At 38.9% G+C, this 20,990-nt stretch overlaps 1 protein-coding gene across 4 annotated transcripts in view; it reads right to left on the reverse strand.

Moving 5' to 3' along the window:
• CHD7 (chromodomain helicase DNA binding protein 7) overlaps window positions 1-20,990 on the reverse strand; it is a 124,580-nt gene that overhangs the window by 5,485 nt on the left and 98,105 nt on the right. For 3 of the 4 annotated variants that reach the window (XM_065751896.1, XM_065751898.1, XM_065751895.1), the window contains 18 exons: window positions 19,382-19,637; window positions 15,181-15,391; window positions 14,463-14,658; window positions 14,082-14,249; window positions 13,218-13,397; window positions 12,832-12,942; window positions 12,541-12,746; window positions 11,390-11,589; window positions 10,632-10,791; window positions 7,115-7,204; window positions 6,506-6,609; window positions 4,924-5,053; window positions 4,574-4,646; window positions 4,300-4,354; window positions 3,346-3,574; window positions 2,975-3,183; window positions 2,193-2,870; window positions 1,584-1,744 (listed from right to left, as the gene is read on the reverse strand). In XM_065751896.1, coding sequence (XP_065607968.1) covers window positions 1,584-1,744; window positions 2,193-2,870; window positions 2,975-3,183; window positions 3,346-3,574; window positions 4,300-4,354; window positions 4,574-4,646; window positions 4,924-5,053; window positions 6,506-6,609; window positions 7,115-7,204; window positions 10,632-10,791; window positions 11,390-11,589; window positions 12,541-12,746; window positions 12,832-12,942; window positions 13,218-13,397; window positions 14,082-14,249; window positions 14,463-14,658; window positions 15,181-15,391; window positions 19,382-19,637 — 3,417 coding nt within the window. The remainder of the gene's footprint in view (window positions 1-1,583; window positions 1,745-2,192; window positions 2,871-2,974; window positions 3,184-3,345; window positions 3,575-4,299; window positions 4,355-4,573; window positions 4,647-4,923; window positions 5,054-6,505; window positions 6,610-7,114; window positions 7,205-10,631; window positions 10,792-11,389; window positions 11,590-12,540; window positions 12,747-12,831; window positions 12,943-13,217; window positions 13,398-14,081; window positions 14,250-14,462; window positions 14,659-15,180; window positions 15,392-19,381; window positions 19,638-20,990) is intronic. The other variant, XM_065751897.1, reaches the window with a different exon arrangement.

Raw genomic sequence — 20,990 nt, forward strand, 5'->3', positions numbered from 1 at the left:
CTTCAGTGCGAAGGTTGCCTGTTAAATGAGAGCAACTACTCTGTCCAGCTTGGCAAAGCGTTAAGAAATACATTCAAAATCAGTTATTCTTCCAAGTTAGGATAAACTGACCACCTGAACAAAGCTAATACACGGGGACTTTTGTGGAACAGAACATCTCCGGAATTTAAAAACAGCATTTATATTGGGGGGAAGAAAGAAGACAGATGAACGTTTTTTGTTAGGCAATGCTCCAACAGACGGATTTTAACACAAACTCACGATTGTTTTACACTTCCAAACTTCAGTTGTTAGCAAAACCAACAGTTAGGAAGGGAAAATCAAAACGTCTGCAGAGAGTATTTTAAAACGGCAGCTCGTGAGATCCAAGAGGCTGGATCTGCAATTCTGTCCTAGGAAGTGGATCCTCATTAGCGTCACTATTAATAAAGTTCAACATTATGAAACAAGCACCAACCTAGGGACATCTAATGAATGTCAATTTTCATTCCACACCCATTATCACTTCCAATTCCACTGAAGCGTGTACACCAAAAATCTCTGATTATGTGTATTAGTCTACTTATGATGAATCTACATAGATTAGGGATTTGTCTTTACTCTATAACTGAAATAAGATTTGAGTCCACATTTCCAAAGTACATACTGAAAGCAACAAAGATGAGCATAATTTCTTCTTTTCCATTTCAGTATTCAAGTACGTTCTACGCTAGCCTGAAGTAGAAGAAACTTCAGAGCTATGAGAAATACTGCTGGTTAGGGAATACGAGCATCAGTTAGCTTCCTGAACAGCAAAGCAGCGCAAAGGCCACTAGCAAATCGCAGCAGCTGCAACAGACTGCTTGCTTTCTCCAGGAGTAAGCCTATTAAGAGCAAGGTCCCCCCACCCTACCCCACCCCCTCCCAAACCAGATGGCCCTGTTATGGTGATTAGTAAGCTTAAGACTATTACTACTTTATTTCTCTCTCTGCCCTTACTGCAAAGGAGAGTACTAAATTATGTATGGATTTATTACGACGTTACAGTTTGCTGTTTTTCCAAAAATGTTGTGTTAGGTATATTTCTGCACTGTTACCAAAATAGGATATAGGTTTACCCTTTGTAACATTGCTCCTTGTATTTGCAGGACACCTTAATACAATTACATCTGTCAACATTACATAATGGCTTAGATCACGTAGGTCGCCAGCACCCTTTCCTCCATCCCAAACCGAAAAGGTGATTTTCTAAAATCTCTGCTCTCAACCTGCCCTGCAGGTGAAATGTAGAATTCAAAATCATAAATTGGCTTCCATCAATGTCAGTGTTAAGAGGTGTGATTCAGCACTCTGACAGTTACAGGGCCTACAAGGAACTACCGCCTGTCAGCAGTTTGTTGTTCTACAGTAAAGCAATTCTGTTCATTTCCTCCACTAATTTGTACACAATTGAACAATAAAATACCATTTCACAAATCATCCACAGAAAAAAAAAGTCTCATGTTCACTAGAAGCACAGAACCATACAAAGCTCTCTTGTTCACAACACTTCCCATACATCATCTGAATTGAAAACATTGCATCCCATCCTATCTCCAACCAACCTTAGGCCAGAAAGAAAAGGCAAATGTTCTCTCATGAAGCAGCTGGACCACAGAAGGATCCCCATCTTCCATGTAGAATCCATCACGTGTTTCATCCCTTGCGGTACTCATGGAAGCATTGCTTTCTTCATCAAAATTCTTACCCTGAGAAACTGCTCCTGCTGAACAATAATCATCACCAAGCATTAACTACAGAACTTCTCAACCATCCAATGTCAGCTTCAATAGACAGGTTGAGACAACCACGCTCGATACCACCCTAACTCAGGCTTTTGTTCCACCACTATTACAACAGAGCCTGAGTCTTCTGCATGTGGCACAGAAATCGTGCTTATCAGATCAATAAGTTATCTTGGAAATCATCCCTCACAGGGAAAAAACCCTGCTGAAGCTGAATGGTTTTAGTTTTTATGGGGTTTTTTTGCTTGTTTTGTTTTGTTTCTGAAAGTTGATCTAGCCACCTGATACATGGAAAAGAAGAGAAACTGCTAAACGTAGCCTACCCACGCTCCAAAATGGCTCCTTGCATCCCACTTGCCAGCTGGCAGAAGTCCGAACAGCTGTGTGACTTACACTAAGTGCATAGGACTGATCTGAGCAGAGCGTTACCTTCAGGTTGAGAGGACTCTTCGGATTTGTCATCATCATCCAGTTTCTCCTCTTCATCCTCTTCCGAGCCTTTTTCCGAAATAGATTTTGGGTCTACGTCTGTACTCATCTCTATGTCTTTCAATTCACACTTAACAGAGCCAGTCTCAGCCTCAGCATCACAATCCTGTTTAGTGTCTTTGTCTGCAATATCCGCCTCTTCCTTGATATCAGACTTTTCTTTGGCTGCTGGATTTTCAGACCCTTCAACTTTAGACTCCGTTTGTTCTGTACTCTTTTCTTCTTGTACTGGTGTGGATGGGACAATAGGTGGTGTCTGACTGCAGCCGGCACCCACAGGGTTTAGAGAAGAGACAGTATTTGCATTACCCGTCCCTCTGTTTTGAGCAAAGTTTTTGTGGGCCTCAAGAAAAGAGAGCTCAGGATCGTTCAGAATGTGATAATCTGTCCTACTGACTCCATGTTTAGCAGCACCAATCAGTAAGTCTTTGTCGTGTTTACCACACTCCCACCACTCTGGCAGATCCAAGCTTGGCTGGCAAAGTTTCAGCCTCTCTCCCAGCTGCGGGTGATGAAGAACCTGTTCACGGATCTTCCGTAACAGCTCTATGCGATATAAAGTTCTGGAAGCACGTTCTTCTGTGATGGGTTCAATCATAGTAGAAAGGTCGGGCGGCTCTGCAATGACATCAGTTTGTAATGTTTCACACTGACTAGATGCATGCCCATCTCTAAGTCATTGCACCTAGTCGTGTCCATTTCTGCAGTCAGTTAAAACTTACCATCATCCGGCTTGACTGGCATTCGGCACACTCGTCTACACATATTCACAAAGCCATTAAAATACTTCTCCAAGCTTTCATCGGACTTTTTATCAAGCCTGGCAAATGCCCTGAATTGATTCCAGTCGAACTGATGTTTTATAGGATCAAAAATAATTCCAAAAGTCGACACTACACGATAAAAATCGGCTTCTTCTCTTCTTGTCCATCTATTCAAGGAAGAAGGAAAAAAAGTGAGGCCACTGAGTAAAGGAGAGCCCAAACACTCTGGATACCCCCCAGGCCCCCTTAGTTTATACTTTCAAAGCAGAAGTACTGGTAACACGCAAACATAATTGAGATTCAAAGGAAAATATCACTGAGAAACTCACTTTTGTCGTTTTTCAGTTATTATAGCCTCCCTTTCTGCTTCTAGTGCCCTCACTTCTTCCCGAGGCCGACGTCTCCTGCGGTCAGTCTTCATTAGTGCCTCTTGCCTCATTTGTTGCCTTTTATAGCTGCGCTGATAGGCAGTAATGAGGCGACGCAGACGGGTAGTCAGGGTAGAAGTATTGGGCCAGTAGAGTTGGCCTAACTCGGAATTGCTTTCACTGTGCTTGTCTAGAGAATAGAGAAGTGTTTGTGCGCTGCAAAACCACCACTAAACATTTCAAAGTTTCTAAGGCTAAAACTGGATTCTTGTCTGATCAGATAAGAACGTACGCTTCATTAACATTGGTGCAGAACAAATTAGAAACAGGATAACTACATTGGTAGGAAATAAAAAACAGAATAAAACCATCTGACTCCACAAACTCAAATGACTGTGAAGCGTTTAGAGAGATAACTATCAGGTATTATTATTCAATGTTATGAATGCAAACATATTATGAATACCTTTAACTATTTAAATTAATGCAGAAGAGCCTTAAATATGTTACTAAGAAGATCATTCCATCTCTGTGAAAACACCTATGCTCACAATTTCCCACTTCATTATTTTCACTTAAACTTGGCACTCTTCCTCCATACCGAGGAAGTTATCTACAACAACTTCAAGATTATCTCAGCAAAAGCATCAGGAGCAGCGTAATGAAACATCCAGTTTTTATCATCACAATTTCTACTTTGTAATTAGAAACCCAAAGAGCCTTAATGTGGGATTATTCAAACACAGTAAATAATTGTTTTGAAACCCATGAAGCACGAAGAGATTTGGAACTAGCAAGTTTACTGTGATGCTTTCCCAAAACACAAACTATTTATTCATGTGCTAATAGAAACGGTCCACTTTTTCCTAAGTGGTCTATTTTTGCCTATTTTTAATTTCTTTGGGATAATCTTACTTGGGTGGATTTCAATGGACTCTTCTTTGTCTTCTGGAGGTGAGTTTGCAAATTCCTTTGGGAGAAAGCAGAAGTTATTTTAGTTTTCAGCTTTGACCATATGTTATTGTTTGCAGAAAAAAAAGATGTTATCTTTCAAATACAGCAGAAAAATATCTTTGTTGTTTATCTGGTGGCTCACAAATGTAAGAATCACATATTAGGACAAACAGGGAGTGTGTCCTAATTCTTATGTTTACAAATACTCGTAATTACAGAAATCTGAAGTTCTTACATCAATTTCATCCTTGAAAGGAGTTCTGGTTGGCTTATACTCTGGATCTTCATCCTCTCTGTCAAATTCACCTCTAAAAAATATTTAAAATAAACAATTCAAATAAATATTGCTTTGGAAAGGTTATTTTTCTGGAAAGAAAAGCAAAAAAGCTACAAAAGCTGTCAGAATGGTGTACCAAGCTACACATTTATGTTTCATGCTCAACTGTGTAAGCAATTTTACATACTTTTTACATTATGCGATCACTTCAGATCCTCAGGCAAGATGTAAGCAGAATATGACACATGAACTCATGCCAACATATACAATGCTGATAAAGTTTATTAATTTTTTCATGTCGTCCTTACCCATCACCGCCATCTGCTAACATGTCTGTCCCTCTCTGTTCAGCAGCTATGGCCTTTGCATCAGGCATGCCAACCCGCTCCAGAAAGCACAGTGTTGGATCAGCTCTCATGGAATTGTACTTCTCATAACCTGCAGAGTGGGAAGCAATTGGGTTCTTTTTTTCTGGTTTATTTTATTTTTTTAAAGCTACGATGAGCTGTAAATAGAACAGGTTAGGTAGTGAAATACAATTTTCCGTGTTCATTTATTTATTTTTAAATACAATTAAAGAGCCATAACTGTGATTTTAAAGGAGTTGTTTGATAGAAAGTGATGCATTTTTTTTCCCCAGTATCTTTCATTTACATAATGGTTTTTCATATCGGTTTCATCAGCACAGAAACATTTTAACATCAGTAGCATTAATAAATAGTAAAAAGCGAATCGTTTTTTCAGTGTAATCACAAAATCACAGAAATCTCTTCATAAAGTGACAATCTTTCACCAAAACTAAGCCCACACTTCTAGAAAGGTTCCTACATAGCTTCTGCAGTGGTTCTCAATATCCAGCCCTCCCTGCTGCAAACACGCAGATGTGAATGGAAGCACACACACACACACACACACACACCCCATAGCTCCAGACTTGCTGGAACCCTCACAGTGCAGGCTGAGAAAATGCTGTATACATGGGTTATACGTAAGGCCAACGAACCTGTCTTATTAGGTTTAGGATGATGCATGTCAGTAAGATGACACTGTTCCCTGTATGGTTTTCAAACTGCTGTTTGCTTTTTTACTGCCCAAGTTGACTAGATGGAAAATGGCAGATCCCAACAGTGCACTGCAGGAAAATGATTTTTAGACTAGACTTGCCTCAGCTGAGCCCACAAAACAGAGCTGCTGTACATAGGCAGAACAGCACAATTCAATTAGGATTTGTACTACAACACACTGCTCCTAACTGCTGTAGAGCCTCAAGCCAAACTGTAATCATGAAAGGTTTTATAAGCCATCATTCTCCCCTTTAGTCAGGCTGGGCTGCTGAGAATACCTCTGCGACCTCCAGAGAATTGGGATTATAATCAGGAATCGCTCACTGTATATATCATGCCAGCTCTGCATCCCCAGCCTTTCAAAGTTAACAAGGCTGCATCCCACTCAAGGGAGCCGGGAGTTCTCAACACTGACATTTGTGAAATATTGCTTGGAACAAAGCCCAGGAGGCACTTGTACAGATTAATAGCAGAGGTTAAGCCCACCGTCCACTTTGACACTGGTTGGCAGAGTTAGCAAGTGAAGCAGTGCTGGAAGCAAAGTTTATGGAGATCTATCTTACTATTTGGCTATTATTTAAACAAATATGGCTCTGTTTTATTTACAGCCAAGAAAGTAATGTTTTCTTCTCAAATGTTCTGCAAACATTTAAAAACAGCATCTGATATTTACAGCTCATATTAGGTTTTTAATGCAGGCAAGAAAAAAAAAGAGAGATACAAGCCAACAGTTCTTTGGAACAATACTTGTTAATATTATGACTGAACAGTCCTACACGCAGAAAGCTTTACAACTGAGTTTTGTTCAGAGTGAGACACCACTTACCGTGTTTGAACACTCCAATTAAAAGGGATTTATCTGCCTCCTTATCCCACCAGTCTGCAGGAACTTCAGCATGGAATGGCTCAGGTATCCATACATCTACTTCACTATAAAGACAGCATTAGACACATTCTCAGAGATGACTGGACTAAAGCGTTTAAAAAAAAAAAAAAAAAGTAGTTCACACCACTTTGCAAATATGCTTCTTGAGGGGGAAAAAACTACACAAATTAAAATGAGTGGAAAAATAATTAGGATTGTTTAAAAGAAAGCCATGAAAAAACAGGCTATTTTAGGAGTAAAATGCCAAGTAATGTCAACGGTTACTCATTTACAATCTTAGGATTAAAAAAAAAAAAAAGAAAGAAAAATCAAAATTGAGTTAGTATAATCCTTCAATATTAGCAAAACTGAAAATCCACTTCTGTAATTTCCCACACTGTTCCCTCCTCCAAGAAAACTACCTACCTCATTTGATAAAATAATAATGTGGCTTGGGAACGCATTTAACAGGAAGCATAACAACCTTTAAACGCTGAAATTATTACAGTACACGTGCTTTACATAAGCCAGCACCATAAAGCAAAAAAATCAACCTGCACTTGCACTAACCTTGAGTCAGCACCCTCTAAGATCCTGTCTGCTTGGTCCCCTATAACTTCTTGTCGTAGATAGTACAGCATGCGGACACGCAGCAGGACCCTGGAGAGGAAGGCAGAGGGGGGAAAAAGTTCTTAACTTCAGGACTGTTTGCCAACAGTGGCTTTTGGCAGCTGCTGCTGTTCATCCATCATCCTGCCAAGGCTGATTAGCCATGCTGTATGGTAGGCTTGAAGCGTGACAGATGGTGGCACATAATCACCTCTGTGTGGTGCTTTCTGCTGGCTTCCAACAGGCCTGCCTGGCAACCGCTTACACTGCACAGAGAGGGACCCAGCACAGCCCAGCCCCGGCGCATTTCATTTAGTTCTACCTAGTGCAGCTTGTGAAGTTTAGACACGTACTCTACCACTGCCTCTGAAGTATTGAAGCAAGTTTGTAAACAACTGAGCAGATGGCTTTCAGTAACTGTTCTGCTTCATTATCTCATAAAATTTCCTCAGCTGCTGCCTTAATACCATTTTTGGAAGCACATCAGAAGTTGTAGGAATAAACGAGATATAAAATCTGGTTTTACTACCTTACAATAAACCCTCAATATGGAATGTCAGGTTTTTCAGATTATACAACTTTTTGCTTCTGAGAATGGGAGGAAAAAAAAATAATCCCCCATTTCCCCTAGGAGATATTAACTATTTTTACTCTCTATAGTTCAAACTGCTATTTAATTTCACCTGCGCACAACATAAGTGCCATAAGGAAATGAAAAGTCTTCCTTGCCTGTGTTTATTTTTTCCCATCCCTGCAGCACTACGGTCATTTTTGGGACTGCTGTCAGGTGTTGTGGCAACAGCTTAAGCTGGCAGGAGAGGGAATGGCAAATTCTGGATTTTCAAGGAGTCCAGAAAAGGGGTCATAGCTACAGAAAAAAGGTCTCTCCGAAAAAAAATCAAGCTCTCCCTCCCATGTTTACCCAATTCAGGGCACCCCCTGCTGCCTAGTTCATGAAGTAGAATCAGCACCAGCTAAAATGGAGATTATTCAGCCTGCCTTCTCCCTGTATCCAAATCCACCACAGCTACCACTGAACTGCTGCTCTCCTGGAGCAGCGAGGGTAACCAGGGAGGCAGAAATCTGATCACCCAGTTGCATGAAAAATTTAGACCACCACCAGTTTTGAGAGTTCTTCATTAGAGACCTGATGCAATAGCAGCCATGCCCAGTTTTACACGTTACCCAGCAGACCTTGCAAAAGTAAGGGTTTGAATAAAGGTAATGCCTACAATTCAAAACATGTCAGACATGCTTCTTTTTGCATGCTCGATAACTGGGACCAGTAAGGTGTCCCTTCCCTCTGTGTGGCTATGGAAATAAGCTGCTGAGGGTCTTGGTCATCTCTGTATTAAGTAATAACAGTTGTCACATCGAGCCAAAGGAAGAGAAAAACAAAACAAAACCAAAACACAGAGGTTCTTTGCACCTTTAAGGAGTCCTCCAAGTTAAAGCACTATACATGTTACACATGAGAGCAGGACACCCTGCTCTTACTTATCCAATAGATCCTGCTATCTGATGAGGGAAGTTACTCAAACTACTTAACTGGCTTCCAACTGATCTTGATTTTACCTGGGCTAAACATGTTGCTTCTACAGTTCAATTAGTCCTGGTGGATCTAGGAAGTGAAGGAAAGACAGCAACTGAAAATACTCTTGTACAGTGATACATCAGTCTTCCTGATCCTTCTGATTGTTTTACTGTATTATTTCAGCAGTGGTGTTTTAAAAATGAGTTTAAGCCTGAACTGCAAACTCATATCAAGTAATGAGGACACGTTAGCTGAGAGAGTAAAATAATGTTACAGGAAAAAAAAATAATTTCTTTAAGAGGAAGTGAAATGTAATAACCAAACTCAGCAACAGTTTAGAAAAAAAAGTCAAAAAATGGTTCATTCGGATATACACTTACTAACGTAATTCTCTGTTTTCATCAGCTGAGAATTAAGCTTGGTTAACATCTAGAAATGAGCTAATAAACCTTTTGAATGTCCTTCCTTCACAACACACTCCCTGTTGACAGGCCACAGATACTTCTGAAATCAATGATTTCTCTCCAATAAACAGTTCTAATAAGACACGATACATATTAAAAGCACAAAGTAATGACAGCTTTTCAGCGACACCGCATGACACCTCTATGCTACATATCCAATGAAGAACACTGTTGAAGAAAGCTGACACAAAAATATCTATTACAGACCAAAAGCAAAGAAGAGAGAGATGCACTTAAGAGACATTTGTTCAACAATTAAGCAAAGTAAGACACAAATTAAAACAGAATGATCTTTATCCCCACAGGCTTTCATTTAAGTAAGATGTTTAGAATTGCAAAAATCAAATCAAGGGAAGGATTAAGTTAAAAGAGCTTGGTGAGAAATTTTATCTCTAAAAAGGAGAAGAAATATTCAGTATTATGTAGGCACACAAGAGGAAGTAAGAAAAAGAATGAAGAGAATAGATACACCATGCAGCAGTGAGCTACTACATGTAATGCTGGGAACTAAGAATTGGATATTTAACTTCTATGGAAGAAAAAACTCTATGGATATTTGCTGGATAGGCCCCACAGGAAGATGGTGTACAAATAGCTTCTGTTTAAAAAGATCACAGAATATCCAAAGTTGGAAGGGACCCACAAGGATCATTGAGTCCAACCCTCAGCCCCACACAGGACCACCCAGAATTCAAGCTCTGTGTTCAAGACCATTGCCCAGACACTGCTTCCTGAGCTCTGGCAGCTTGGGGCTGCGACCACCGCCCTGGGCAGCCTGTTCCAGGGCCCAACCACCTTCTGGTGAAGAACCTTTTGCTAACATCCAACCTGACCTTCCCCCGACACAGGTCCATGACGTTCTCTCAGGTGCTGTCTCTGTTACCAGAGAGCAGAGATCAGCACTGCCCCGCTGCTCCCCCCCTTGTGAGGAGCTGTAGGCTGCTGTGAGGCCTCCCCTTGGCTTTCTCTGCTCTGGGCCAAACAAACCAACTGACCTCAGTGACCCCCTCATACGCTTTGCACTCTAGACCCCTCACCATCTTCATAGCCCTCTTTTGGATGCTATCTAATAATTTATGTTCATCTTATACTGCAGTGATCAAAACTGCTCACAGTGCTCAAGGTAAAGCCATGCTAGTGCAGAGCAGAGCAGGATGCTCAGTTGTCAAGATAAACAGATTTAAGGTAGGGGTAGTCTTTCCCCTACATGCTATTAAGAATAATCACGTATTTGATTCCATTCTTATTTATTAAGTAGTAAACATTTCCTCACAAATGTTTTAAGAATGGATCAATCAAAAAGAGCTTACAGAAATATCCAGATACCTGTTAAGATCATTTTCCCCCAAATTAGAAGTAATAACGTTCTTTACATCCTATTAAATAGCCCCGTGCTCCATTAAAAACATTCCAAAGAAATTCTAGACTTTCAAAAAGCACATATTAAAAAGCATTAAACGAAATAATTATTAATACTTACTTATTACAATGATGTTTGAGATGTTTTCTATAGCTGTCCTCTTGAAATAATACGTCTGGATTACAGGTAGTGAGCCAATCAGCATCTTGAAGCATTGGCTGTGAACTCTGGGCTTTTACTTTCTTGCCTTTCCTCCCTCTGGGCACCGGTGCAGACAGGCCTACACAAATCCCCAGTTATTTCTTATACAGACAGAATAGAAAAGCTCTCACCCCAAACAGCATTACAAACACATTTACAGCTAAGTATCACTGTTGTATTAATTCCATTGTGGGCAATGAAACAACCAAGAACCGAACAGCAACATATTTTAGCTGGAAATTGTGAATAACAAAATCAACCAGAACTTCCACGCAAATTTAGGTGTGAAAATCTCAGAAACTCAGAGAACTAGCCAGAAAATGGTGTTATATAAATATTTCTTCTAAAAACGCTCATGAATCTGAAGGGCCATAAGGAAACAAGCTTTATGATTTATGGCCATTTGAAAGAGATTAACTCCAGCAGTAGGCAACACTTAAAAATTATGTTAGAATATTTGTTCAAATTGCTTTATGAGCAAGAGCACTGCCTTCTACAAAGCATCTGAGGGTGACTTCCCCTTTAAGTACTGACCCAGTCAAAGCCCACCTTACTCATAAAATCTGACAAGATCCTACAACATGTCAGAACAGCTATAGTTTAAACTAAAGACATAGCACGACTGAAGCAATTCTTTCCTATTTACTAGCATCATTATTTGATTGTGGTAGACATACCGGAATGATTAACCAAAGCTCGAGTTTGCCCATCTGCAGTTGGAGTGATCAGATCCCAGATGAAACTTTTGATATTTTCATCCCCTTTGTAATGATTAAGGCAATATACCAGGATAGTCCGGCAGATGGTTTCCACATCTTGTTCTGTTAGCTGACGTTTATAGCGCCCATGTGAGAGGATGTCAGTCCAGCGACCCCAGCTACAAGAAAAATACGTTCAATACAACAGCCAGGGCACTGGTATTTTAATTTGTGACTTTCAATTTAACTCCTGGTGCCAAGCAAGTTGGGACCTCCTGTTATTATCACTAATGCATTTTGCGTTCGCAGGTTACATCAGGGAATCCTGCTTACAGCACCAAAGAGTTAAGAATGTTTATTTTACAGAACAGGCAATAAGTTCACTGCTCGTAAAGCTGCAATTGAACTACACTCAAAATAATAAAGTACATATGTTTAACTCTAATGGTCCCAGTAAACTATGAACAGGAAATTCAACCAGTTCCTACAGTCACGGGATTTGGGGAATCAGTTATTTTTATCCTGAAATTCATTATTAGTGACTGCTGTACACAACTTCCTAGAAGTAAAGCCAGTCCTTCTGAAGTCCATTGGGTGAGTAGTTAAATACAGCTACTTCCTTGCAAAGGGATAAAAATTCAGACGGTACATCCAAAAGGAAAGATTATAAGGCAACAACTAGTTGAAATCAAACAGTATCAAAACATGAGAAACTATGCTAAAAGCTCTGATTAGGCTTAATTTCACAACCATACCAATTTTTACAAATGCAGTTTGTTATTCTTGACAATACTTAGGAAAATGAGATTAAGCCTCAACAGTTCTGCCACTCTTGACAACCTAAGAAACCAGAAAGAAATATTCTGTCATCACAATACTATGTATTTTACTAGTGAGCTCGTATCCAGCTGTGGGACACTGGATACTTTAAGCTAAATAAGAAATATATATAAGGAACCTATATAAACAGCACTTTAAAATCTCACTGGTAAGCATGTAGAGCAATAAGGTAAACATTACACTGAGGTGCATGTAAACATGAAAAAGAGAGGGGAGAGTATTTACTGTATGCCATTCACATATTTTCAATTTTCATTCACTATCGCTCTATTTAATCTGTATATCCTTACCCATAAACCAACAAGTTCTTCTCTACCCTGAAACATTCACTTCTTGCATAACCCTGTGATTTGTCCTGAGGCCTACGGGGCTTTGTGCTTGGCTTTTCTTCAGAATCACTTTCCAGGTCTGAAAACTCCATCAGTTCATCCTCTTTGACTGCACTGTAGAGTCTGGTTTGCTTTCTTACTCTTGGTGTATCAATAACTAGGTTATTCTAAAAATGAAAGTGAAAGTGTAGAAATTTAGGAGGAGAAAAACCTTCAATTTAAATGTACTGAGTACTGTCATGAAGCTCTTACCCTTCCATTTAAAGCATCAATATCCAGTTCAGCCTTCTTTGCCCACTTCTGCCAAAAATTAGGGTCATCCAAGGAAATGTCTGTCCTGTTTCCAGATGCAACAAAACTAGCCTAGTAGACATGAAAACACATGCATTGGTTTCTGAACCACACACTAGAAAGAATATCAATTTTCACTGGTAAGTACAATGTTTAGGACTTACAAAACAGCACTGTCAAGAAACAAAAAAAAGATTCCTATGAACTGTCTAACTGGAAATACACATGTCCCAACAGTTTTGAGGAAGAAAACTGAAAAACTAAATTGACACTGAAGGCAATTCCATACTACTTCCATCTATTCTGGTCACAACTTCAATATTTTTCCTCTGAATGCCAATGCACACCTTAGCAAATGTTGAGCCTTTTCCTTCAGATTCAATAGTAATAGTGTGCGTTCGCCTTAAGAGAATTTGATCAATATCCTCTTCACAAAATTTAGATCCTTCATCTTCCTCATCCATCAGAGCGCCGTATGCTCCCTTTCGAAGAAGATCTTCTATTTCTTTTTTAGAAAGCTGTTGCACCTGTAACGTGTAAGAGAGGTAAGTTTGTTGTTTATGTTTGTTTTTTTAAACACTAGTCAATGTTTACATCTCAACTGCCTTTTTACTTAGCATTTTAAGGACAGAACTTCTAACACAGTGTGGTGTTGGTCAATCAAACATTCATGCTGAAGTCACCTTTATAAGAAGAATGCAAACAACAACATTCTTAGGGTGAAGTTATACCAGTGGTTTAAACAATTTAATAATTCATTGTCATTGAATCCCTTTGCTTTAGCTCTGATGACTGCTGAACTCCTCCTGGGAGCGTACTTAACTTCCTAACCTGAGAAAAGGCCCAAGCAAAGAAGTCTGAAGTAAAAAGGCTAAAGCATGCAAACACAAAAAAAACAAACCCATGGAAGGATGGGAAGCCTGCAAGAAGCTCAAAAACTGTAAGAATCAACACTTATTTAAAGGGTAGAATAATAAGAATGAATGAGGATTGAGGAAACATGATTCTACTTGTCTGCTTTCAGCAATTAATGATGCATGAGATAGGCTGAGCCAGTTCACGTAGCCTTGCCCTTAATTAACCCCACTTTAAAATACATGCCATACTCTACCTGAAAACCATTGTTCTCCAGATTAGATATAATCAAGAAGGAAAAATGTTATACATTCATAAAACTTGTTGATAATGCATCTTAATATATTAATTCTTACCCCGTTTGTAGCATTTTCTCTTCCGCTCATGGATTGTAGCACAGCCTTATCAAGGCCAAGCTTCAAGCTAGCTTTGTCAAACATTTCCCTTTCATAAGAATTCCTTGTAATCAACCTGTAGATTTTTACTGATTTGCTCTGTCCTATTCTGTGACATCGTGCTTGAGCCTGATGAAACAAGACAGATACTCAGATACAGGCAACAAAAGAAAAAAACAAACAATATAGAAAACTTGCTTTATTATTTATATCAAAAGCAATAATATTTAATGGTTATGTTTTTTACACAGTGGACAACAATAATTTCTCCTATAGGTGAAGAAAATTTCAGAGCAAAAAGCAAAAAGAAGTTTTCAACTGAATCATTTCTTGAAATATTACCTGGAGGTCATTCTGGGGGTTCCAGTCTGAATCAAAAATGATGCAGGTATCAGCAGCAGTAAGATTAATGCCCAAGCCTCCTGCCCTTGTACACAGCAGGAAAACAAACCTATCAGAATCAGGTCTTGAAAACCTGTCAATAGCTGCCTGACGCAAGTTGCCTCTTACTCGGCCATCAATTCGTTCATATGGGTACCTGAAATAAAGATGCACTGTGAGGAAAATTTTACTGCAAATATTCTTACTCCTGGCATTATTTCCTTTAAAAATATGCAATTGAAGATTAAAAAAATCAAGAAGGGAAAACATGCCACTCTATTTTCAAAACAGCTGCAACGAACTGAGTGATTGTTCTTGTATCCAACATCAGTGGAAAATATAGTACCTTGTCTCCAGCTTTGCTACCTTCTGTAAAGACCAGGTTCTCACTCCAAGGAATGAAATAAATACTTGGGATTAAGCAGAAAAACAACAACAACAAAAAATTCCGAACAACTGAAACATGTAACTAGCTAGTAAACTAGGAGGACCCATTAGAGCTCCTCTGAGGTCATTTTATACTCAACTGAAAGAAGAACTTGCAGTCAGCTTCCTCCAGAAAATACAGTAACGTTTTTGAATTTCATCCCATTACAATACGGATCACTCACAGGTTAAATACTGTGGCCACTGAGGAATGCACTGTTTATTTAGAATTGCATTATATTGTTGCTCTCACCGTCTTTGAATGAGGTAGTCTTCCAGTATGTCCAAGCAGCGCACCATCTGGGAAAAGATAAGCACCCTGTGGCCACCAGCCTTCAGTTTTGGCAGCAGCTTGTCAATCAGTACTAGCTTGCCAGCAGCCTGGATCATTGCCTGGAGCTGAAAATCTGGAGAGTCGGCATTGTGTGTTTCTTTAAACTCTTCCAAAATTTTCTCTTCAGCACCTGCAAAGATTGGACAGCAATACATGAACACAGCAGAGGATTTCATCAATAAACAATGAGCTTGCCTTCAATACTCTATAGAGAGCACAGGAATGTTTTAAGTACTATGTGAATAAACATTTATAAAAAATATTAATCTTAATTTTAAAGCAAACATACACACAAATACAGCATAATTAAAAAGCCGCTTTTGAGCATTCCTTCAATTTCTTCTTCTAAGGGAGTAAAGCCTTCTGTAAATAAATTGATAAAATCGTTTAACAAACACAGTTTAATGAGAAATTAAGAAAAAGATGAAAAGGTAAAAAATATTCCAACTGTTAAATGGACTCTGTACTCTTCTAAATTCAACATGGAAGAAAATTCACACAGGAAAATGCTAGAAATACAAATCACATTTGATGTCCAAAATGAAAGTTAAATCACAAGCATGACTTGGACTAGTCCCTTCCAGAACTAGTCAAAATTTCCTTCTTGCCTTTCCCTTTTCATATGAAGTAAAAACATAGAAACAATGTACTTGTACTGCACGTTACCTGATAACTACAGAACAAGCTCATGCCTGTTTTACACACTTATGCTTTTATCCTATTTTAGTGTCACTTCTACATACAACGTATTATTCAAACATATCGGCCACACAGAAGTCTAGGAACCCTCATCCTAAGCTTATTTCATAAACAAATAAACCTTTTGAGGGGCTGTCTTTTTCAGATCCTCTCATTTTTATTTTTTACTTTTCTTAAACAAAACATAGCTCATAACATCCAGCTTCATCTCTACTTTTGAGTGTAACACAAAGAAAGGTGAGAGGGTTGGGGCAGGGATGAAGAAAAGCTTATTGCCATGCCTCCACTGAGAATCTCTCCCATATCCCAAATCTTACTTGGTGCCTGTAAGCAAACAGGCAAATGCATCCTCACTGTGTGAACACTGTTTCCTTGCCTACTGTATCGTGGTGCCTTAACTAGATGCCACCCTATACAGGCTGACATCTTCATATTACTTGCACTTTTTATTTGTGCAAAATTTAATGTTTTCACTTAAGGGTACTTTTACAGCAAGGATTCCCTATGCTCAAAGTATTACTGATCCTAACAGTTTGCAGCCAGGAAAAACAAATCCACAGGAAAATAGAATTAGATAATCTGACAATCTGTCCTTATTCATATTAATTCCCATTTTATAAGACAGGAGAAATTAGGGTAGTAAACTCAGATTCTGTACCAAGATCAGTCAATTTCAGAATATAATACGTTATCAAGTAGCTTGTAAACAGCATGCACACTCAGTATCATCAAAAGCAAACCAGCTAGGCCAACCACATCACAACAAACTTACAAACAAGTTTTATGAGTGATAAATTTTCAGCATCAGCATTTTGTCCCAGCAAAATTCACTTCCATGACAGACCACAATCTCTGAAAGTCTGCTAGTCCAACCATCCCATCCTAGCTAAACCCCATAAAAGCCTACCTTTTCCTTTTCACTCCTACTTCAATTGCAACTAAGTGATGAACATAGAGTACCTGTTACCTAAGACACTTGAAGTAGTGTCTTGTATGTCTGTAACACTTTCATTCCTACTGATTTTTATTAGAGAATGAAAAGAAGTCTGAATGTGTGCTTTCCTGATAGCAGGAAATCTTCCAGCTAAGAGAGACTCCTTGGGCTCAAGAGAGCATAAGGAACAGAGCAAGAAACCTTTCCAGCATACGCTGTAGCATGTGCAAGTACAGAGGCACTCCCTGATGTTGTCTCTTGGAGCTAGAGAAAGAAGTATGATGTATAACTTGAGTGGTTGCTAGGGAGAAAACAAGGAGTCCAAGCTCTGAGAAAACCAATAGCACAACGCTTTGCCCATCTGGGCTGGAGAATACACAAAATGCAGCTGCTCCCTCTAGAAGTCTGCTCAAGGACAGTTCCAGCAGACAGCCATTTTCCTCTCAGCACCACAAAACGAACCTGCTAATCAAGAAACAAAGAATCGCCACATTCAACTCCTATTGTACTACTTCATGATACAACCTTCTACATATCTTAACTGAAGAACATCTAGAATACTTGCTTTTATGTGAAACAGAAAATAATCATCTACTTGGTCTATACATGCAAATACACATACATTGTCGTTTGCTTAAAAAACATGTAGATGTAGAAGAAAATGAGAAGGACTCCGAGGCCTCTTTATAAAAGTCTGAAGTCTCCAGAGCTTGCTACTCCTCAGGAAAATACCATTCAACATTATGCCACTACAAGACTTCTTGTCAGAAATAGAATAAACTTGTGTCATCGCAGTAAAAACAAAGAAGTTAATTACTGATCAACAAGATAAAACCCAGGGCTCAGACTACTAGAGGACATAAGAGTATTTTCTCCCCTGGAATTACAAACAACTTAGTTGCTTAGTTCCATCCTTCACGCTAATAATAGTTCGGATTTATTTATTTCTCCCTTGCATCAGATCTTAAGGCTTGACCCACCTGCTGTTTTGCTGCATCCCACTAAGCAAGTCCAAATGTTCAGAAGTCACAAAAATGTTAAAAAGCTCAACAGAAATCTCCACCTCCCTTTATTATGATTAAGAAACAGCCACCCAATAATACTTGAAATTAGTCATTCAGGAATACTTGAAATTTTTCACACAGCTACCTGAAATTTCAAATAATTGAATTGTAAAATTTAAGACATTAAATTTTACAAGACTTGAGAAAAAAAAATTGTTGTAAGCAATGCTGCAAATGCTACCCGTGAACTCTATATCACAAAACAAAAAAGAAGAAAAACATTCACTTTATTACTCATAACATGAGACAAGGAAAAACAATCACTGGTTTAAAATGAGCTGAAAACTGAGGAACATAGAAGGCATCAAGCTCAGAAGCTCATAACCTGAACATTCTGAACTGCTTTCTGGTAGACCCACTCATGTAATAGATTAACTTAGAAGCAAAGAACTGACAAACGAATTCTAACAGAACCACAAGGCTAATTTAATCGTATGTTCATCTGAACTTAGAAACTGAGCAGCCCACCAGCATGGTTGAGTTCAGGTACTTTGGAGTAGCTCCATATCATGGCTTTGGAATAATTACTCGCACATGAAACATAATTAGATGTCATTTGGTGAATCAGTTTAAGCAGAACAAAAAACGTTTAAAAAAAAAGTAAGCACTGCAATATGGAAGTCACACAGTAAGAACTGCAATCACATATGGCTCATGATAAAACAGTCTTTCACCATGAAGCTCATAACTAGCATGAAACCAGTGGCAGCATAAATCATAGACAGTAACGAAGAGGAGCTGGAAAACAAGGAACTAGTAGCATGCAACTACATACAGAGGCTTATGTTACATCTTCAAAGGGAAGATTTGATTTGACCAACACAAACAGTTCAGCATACTTCAGAGAGCTAACCACAGTTAGCTGGTTCTTCATACCGTGTTTGACAGATAATCCTGATCTAAAACCAACAGCATCACAGAGTATTCACTGTTAAAATCTAATAAGACATTCATACGGATCTTTTTCCAGTCCAATCAAATTAGGAAAATGAACTGACTTCACATATCCATAAAAGCATGTCTCAGTCATTTTTACACCAGCATCCAAGAACCTGCATGATAACTGCAGCATTCTTTGCAAAAATAACAGAAAGAAAAAAACCTCAACAATACTAACATGATAATACTACTACCAACTCTGACAGAACTAGCAAGCCTTGAAAAAAGCAGTACAGATGTTTTCAAAAGCAACACTCTCCTGACTAGATCTTCAAACACAAGAGAACCCAAAAGGTTAAGTCACTATTAAAATAAACAAATAAAAAGACACATAGCATATTCACTCAATCACTTATGCTGCTTTCAGCATACCACTTTTATGAGAAGAAGAATTAACAACTATCCCCTCTGGAGAGACTAGAATAGAATTTTTAACACACTGAGCTGTTTCACAACTACTTTTTGAAAAGAAGATGCGACTTACCATTAATAAGGTACGGATGATTGCAGCATTTTCTTAGTTCCATCATAGTGTTTAAGAGATTAGGTACATTTGCCTGACCTCCGCCCTTCGAGAGAAAAGCAAAATTCTTCTCAAGAATAGCACGATAGTATTTCTTCTGAATATTTGTCAGCTCAACTTCAATGATGGTTTCCTCTTTGGGGGCCAGGTTCTTTTCCACATCCTCCTTGAGACGCCTCAGCATCATCGGCTTCAAAATAGCTTGCAGTTTCTGCACCTAGGAGACATTAAATAAACAACATTCAGAGCTCCAAGTCTTCACATATTTGTTTTTCCCTATTCTGAAGTCCTCCTCTTTTCTAACCCATCACAAGGAGACAGCATTTGTAAGAAGTCTTTCCTCAAGGACCTAGAAACTGAAATTTCCTTGTAAACACTACGACATTAATTTCTGAAATCAATTTTTAGTGTGTACCACTTCTGTTTAGTGCACACCATTAAATGATCTCACTTAGAACCACCCCTCTAGACCATAGCAGAACTGCACACTGGTCATGCAGAGCTAACCCTAAGTAGGCACAGCTCAGCTACATAAGCAAATCTGACTGTAAGATCAAGTTTTAGAGTAATTTCTAACCACTAAATGCAGTGAATTACTCTGTTTTTGTCTTCAAATGTCTGCTCCTAATTCTTTTCTTACTTTCTTAGTTCTGACATCCACCAAAGCAGAAAACTATTTAAGCCTGCTTTCAAAATGAAAACTCTGTACTTCTGTACAGTTTTTTTAAACTGCTTTTTATTTTATCCTCCAAGTTTTGCAACATACACTTTATGAGGCAGAGGGAAAGAGCCCGTTTTCCTTCTACAAAGTTTGGTCAAGTCATTATGATGTCCTTTATACAAAAACTCAAGCATATTCCATACACACATGAGAAGGGCATTTAGGATGTTTTTAAAGTTCCATCTCTTATCAAACTACAAACCAGCTCTGTGCTGAGGAGCTGACAGTCTACGCAAAAATTGGTGGCCCTCTCCTAGTAGGGTGCTGTGTAACAGAAACAAAAACAAAAGGAGTTTTCTCCTGAATTCACATCGTTCCTAAAGTAATAACATAACTTCAAGAGAAAGGAGATAAATTAGTCCAGAGAGATGAACAATGAAAAAAACCACATGGAATAGGACTGCAAGGACCGAAGGAGAAAACTGAAGTTGCTAACATATAATCTCTTCCGTTATTTGAAAGAAAAATCAAATATCAGAACTGATGTGTTCACAAACAGGACACTTCTTCCAAAACTCATTGCCCAAACAATCCAGGTTCCAAATCTGCTGATGACTGATGGCATTATTTTAGTTATATTTCCACATACAGCATCAAAAATGTCCAGTTACGCCCCGCTGATGTTTTAAGCTGGCCAGACAGAAGCTATGTTGAGAGTTAGGATATATAAACTCCAGCTCAAACATTGTATAGCAGGAGTACACGGCTTCTGGATCACAGTTGGCTCACTTCCAATCAGGTCAGAATCCAGGCTGACTGACATGCAACTGCCTGCACAATCTGTGGAAACATACTCTACGATTCCCGCAGGACACAAACTGATTGCCCAGACAGTAAGGGGCTGGGAGA

Source organism: Cyrtonyx montezumae, unplaced genomic scaffold (assembly GCF_038088225.1).
Source record: "Cyrtonyx montezumae isolate F1298 unplaced genomic scaffold, pur_monq_1.0 scaffold_8, whole genome shotgun sequence".
In the NCBI taxonomy this organism is placed as follows: Eukaryota; Metazoa; Chordata; class Aves; order Galliformes; family Odontophoridae; genus Cyrtonyx; species Cyrtonyx montezumae.